The sequence below is a fragment of the Penaeus monodon genome, chromosome 12 (genome assembly GCF_015228065.2).
Source record: "Penaeus monodon isolate SGIC_2016 chromosome 12, NSTDA_Pmon_1, whole genome shotgun sequence".
NCBI classification, from domain to species: Eukaryota; Metazoa; Arthropoda; class Malacostraca; order Decapoda; family Penaeidae; genus Penaeus; species Penaeus monodon.
In genome coordinates this window covers 21,891,906-21,896,905 of record NC_051397.1, presented here as the reverse complement: position 1 = coordinate 21,896,905, position 5,000 = coordinate 21,891,906, and the positions used below count along the sequence as shown (strand labels likewise).

Here is a 5,000-nt window from a genome sequence, read left to right as displayed (position 1 = left end):
TACAAGACTGGAGCCATTTTTGTTTTAGTCCTTTTTGAAAAGTTTTATCATATTGTGAAGCTTATATTAGCCACTTGACAATCTGTATCAATACCATAATATAAGCTCATTAAGTTTTTTACATTTTGTGTAATGGGAACATTATTGTTGTATGGGAGAGACAAAAACCATGTATTTTTTCATATTCATTCATGTACTCCTAAGAAAAGACCCCACCAAAAGAAGAAAGAAAAAAAGGGGGAGGGGGCTGAGGAAGAGAGAGGCAGCCTGTGCTTACATCTACAAATACCACCTTGCAACCACTGCAAATGTTCCTGGTTGCCTTCCTCTTTCCATTACTGAAGCATCGTTTATGCTGCCCGTTGTGCAGGCCTAGCAAAGGCACCATGCTCTGGCTGCATACTTCTTTATGACTTCTTGTACTTGTGAACTCCCTTTGCAGCTAAATGACAAGCTGCATGTTGAAGTCCAACTGGGTCAACATGACACCCCAATGCCTAGTCTATGCAAAAATGATTGACCATAGCATAGCAAAAAAAGAGGATTAGCTACTTGTACCATCTGATGGACTTTTGGATGATTGGGTAGGTATGACAAACTGGTTGCTCGGATTTATCCCCTTCATCTCAGCATTGTAAGCAATCACTACCTCAGGCTTGGTGTGCTCAAGCCCATGCAAGGAAATATTGGCAGTAAAAATGAGAAACACAGAAAGAACAATGCTTCTGCATGGCTATTTTCTGTGCCATCTATGAAAGTGGTTTTAAAATGACCAGTGAATAACAAGGTATTTATATTAATGATAACAATTATTACCAACATTAGTCACCACACAGAAATGTTGCCCTTCAATTAAAAGAAACAGAGCGCAAGTCTTGACACCTGTTGCGTGCATCTTGATACCTGGTTAATGGATATTATTTAATATTTAACACTTATCACCCACTGATAAAATACAAAGGCAAACAATCAACCCATAGGATCCAGATTCATCACTGCCCACATGTGGCCCAAAATCCAGGCATTAGGCTTACTTGAGTGGTGACTCTCCCTAGCAAGAACACTCATGTGCAATGTCAACGCTTTTTCTGTGTAAGCATTTTTTGTTTTTTTGCCATTTTCCAAGGTCTATATTTGTCATATCAATTGATATGCTGTATCAAGACAGTAACAGACTGCTTTCCTTGGACATACTTCATATCATCTCTCTAGGTAGCTATAACTCTGCAATAACAATAACAAGTAACATTAGTTATTTGTGTCATTTTTCTTATTTACTGTAATATTCAATTTTCTGTAATACAACATGTGCCACTGCTTACAGCAGGCAGGAACAGAATCCTGTGCATAGAAATAGTGTCCTCCATGGAGATGGTGCTCTTCCAGTCATGGCTCATGGATGGTACATTCTACACTCATTTGCAGATGGAAATAATGCAAGAGCCCCTTTCTAAATACCCACTGAGTCTAATAACCCAACAAGAACTTTGTGCACTTGTGGTGAGACATTCCCATCACCCTGGCCTTCAGCTGAAATTCTCATGAGGGTATGTTCCTGTCACCTCAGCCCTCAGTCAAACTTTTTCATGATGGCATATTCACATCACTTGGCACTCAGCCAAAGATTTTCATGACATGATGGTCAGGGTATCTGGAACTAAGGGGTTAAGTCATGCAAATACAAATGAGAAATGTTACTGACTCCAACTCTTCCTTAAATCCCAGCCATGCCTCTGATATATGATGATCCACTTCCACAAAAGTTTTAAGTCATATGAGGCAAATAGCAAGGGCCAATCAACTAAAAGGGGGGAAGGAAGTTACAGTCACCAGCATGTAGAGCTAGCCTTTATGTCTTAGTCTTACTCCATATGTTTGGATTTATACCTTGGGTATAAGGATGAGAATGCTCTGGATATACTCCTTCACTACAACTGTCTTGGGCCCCGCCGCTCACTGGCTGGGATCAGAATCTCAAAATAGACGGGCCTAACTCCGGGCAATCAGTCATACAAAAAAGTCACACTCGCGTATTCAGCCAATGAGCATGTTGCATTGCCTGAGAGATGCCTAGAAAGCCTCAGACACACTGCTTTACTGCAGCATGCATGCCTTACTGCATGCATGCTGGATTACACTCATGGTCATTGACCTTGAAAAATGATTTTTAAATTTTTTTCACAGGACTTTAAAATATAAATTAAGGAATTTTGCTAACATTCTTAACAAATCATAAAATAGCTTTTCTTTTGGGGCCCAAAAAAGAAAAGGAAAAAGAAAAAATTAAAATCTAAATTTTACTTCTTGTTGAAGAAATATGGGACCCTCTAACCCATTGCCTCTAGGAGAATATGGGGTTAAATTGGCCTCTGCATTGGGGAGTATGCACAGCTGCCTGGGCTTGCCTCAGGTCATTTTCCAATGAGGCCGGTCTGTAGCACTTGCCACGCCGTAGCATTAAAGTAATATAATCTTTTTTTATATCCCTTGTATGCGAAATATGATTTTACGTGTTTTTACATAGTCATAGATGCATGATATGCATTCTAGTTGCTAGATCTAACCTGTAGTACCTAATTATGTACATAAGAGTCAATTTCAATAAACAATGTATATTCCACTCTGAATACAATACTGAACATGATTTTATTGACGGAAAAAAAAAAAAAAAAAAAAAAATCACAAATCTTATTTTTTACAAAATACGAGATTGTATGCAGTGATATACAAGCTGTTGCCCCCATGGCTTCAGTACTTCACTTATACTTCAAGAAAGTCACACTGATCTTGTAAACAAGACTGAAGGTTATTTACAGGTTCACATCAAAAGCAAGAGTGCGCCATATTTTGGTGCATGGCATTTTCAAACAGTGGCATGTAAAAGATTTATATGCTAAAATTTGCTCTTTGTACAAAACAATAGCCAATCATAGTATTACACATCCTGTTCTCTCTCAGGCAATGCCCCAGGAGATGTGGTGTGCACATGAGTGTTCCCTATAAACAACAGTATAAAATGTAGTGCACGCACATAACATGACGTGCATGACCCGTCTCCTGGAGTCATGTCCATGTTGGCTGTGACACAATTAACATGTCAACCGGATTCCTGATCAAGTCAGCCGTCATATGAACCCATAGGCTATGAGTTAATGGCAACATTTTTTTTTTTACTTATCACCACAAAATTTTACTAACACAACTAAAAGACTGTCAATAGAGATACTTTTTAAGACAAGCCAGAGCAAAATCCAAGTAATCCTCACAGAAATAATATCTTTCAAACTTTATTATCTCAAAACAAGGTTTTGGTAGTTGAGCCTTTGCTCAGTGCCTCATATAAAATTGATACCAACACATAATGCATACATATGCTCACCCTTACTCTTGCATTTAGACTAATTTCAACACAAAAAGGATGAGCTGATTAAGAAATGGCTCAAGAACATACCATGTAATCACTTCTAATATCATATACATAATTAATGTGCAGATTATTAAAGAAAATTACAGCAAGATTATTAAAACATAAAGATTCATGAAATAATCCTCTTCATAAGATAATAACAGATGATAAAAACAATTGTTCATTTCTATGCTTGTATTAAACTGTAAAGGAATAACTAATAGCAATATTCAAAGGAATGTTGATATTAAAAGTTGAGACTCTGGATGCAGAAGGATAGCAAACAGATGATGAGTATTAATCAATTGTTAAAACAACCTTTAGGTGTAAAAAAACTCAGCTCACCTGATATGCTGCCTGCGTCCACGCCGGCTTTCTTCTCCATAACTCTTGACAGAGTCTCCCAAGAGATCTACGATTCTTGAGTTTGCTATGCATTTCTCAACAGCAGCACTGTATACAGACTGATGGGAATAAAGGAAAGCTATGATCAGTATCACCAACAGTTTGTCTTCATGGGATTACAAGTAGATTCTGTTGTCTAAACAATCAAACTACTTGGCTTCTCACAGAGAAGTGCATCTGTTATTCTATGAACTTTTTTTTTTGCCTGCAGTACAAGAAATTTTGCAATGCTGTAACTTTTTTGAAGAATTGAACAATACCTATCAGTTGCTATTTTGATATTATGCATAGTTACTGTACACCTTTCAATAACCTCTGCTTATTTCTGATGACATAAAAATCTGCAAGGTGATTTCTATAGGATATCATAACAAACTTGCTTTAAAAAATCTGTAGCTACAAATAAAATGGCTAGTTTTGGGATATCACAACGGCAATCTGAGTTCGAGGGTTCGAGTCACCGGCCGGCGCGCTGTTTCCCTTGGGCAAGGAACTTCACCTCGATTGCCTACCTAGCCACTGGGTGGCCAAGCCAGCTCAAGTCAGTGCCGGGTAAATAGAGATGGTGACTCGATAAAAACACCGGGCGGAAAGCAATGGCAAACCACCGCTCTAAATTGCTAAGAAAAAATCATGGAAGCCCATGATCGTCAAGGCCGCGGTGGCCGAATGGTTAGAGCGTCGGACTCAAGACTGTGACGACAGCAATCTGAATTCGAGGGTTCAAGTCACCGACCACCACGTTGTTCCCTTGGGCAAAGAACTTCACCTTGATTACCTACCTAGCCACTGGGTGGCCAAAAGCCAGCCCAAGTCAAGTGCTGGTCCCAAACCCGGATAAATAGAGAGAATGATTACCTAAATAGGTACCACCGGCACTCTCCGTGGAAAGGAACTGGGGACCCTACCACGTACTCACTCCAAGAGCATCACAACATGAAAACTACATTGAGTATCATGCTGTGACCACGGCGGCTCAGACATGAACCTACCGTTAAAAGAAGAAGAGACACACACATATGCATATATATATGTATGTATGTATGTATGTATATATATATATATATATATATATATATATGCATATAATGTATATATATATATGTATATATATAATAATAATATATATTATATATATATATATATATTATATTATATATATATATATATATATTATATATATATTTAT

At 38.0% G+C, this 5,000-nt stretch overlaps 1 protein-coding gene across 1 annotated transcript in view; it reads right to left on the bottom strand.

Moving 5' to 3' along the window:
* LOC119579659 (mitochondrial import inner membrane translocase subunit Tim21-like) overlaps window positions 1–5,000 on the bottom strand; it is a 13,612-nt gene that overhangs the window by 7,017 nt on the left and 1,595 nt on the right. The window contains exon 2 of the mRNA XM_037927571.1: window positions 3,752–3,870. Within this exon, the coding sequence (XP_037783499.1) occupies window positions 3,752–3,870 (119 nt within the window). The remainder of the gene's footprint in view (window positions 1–3,751; window positions 3,871–5,000) is intronic.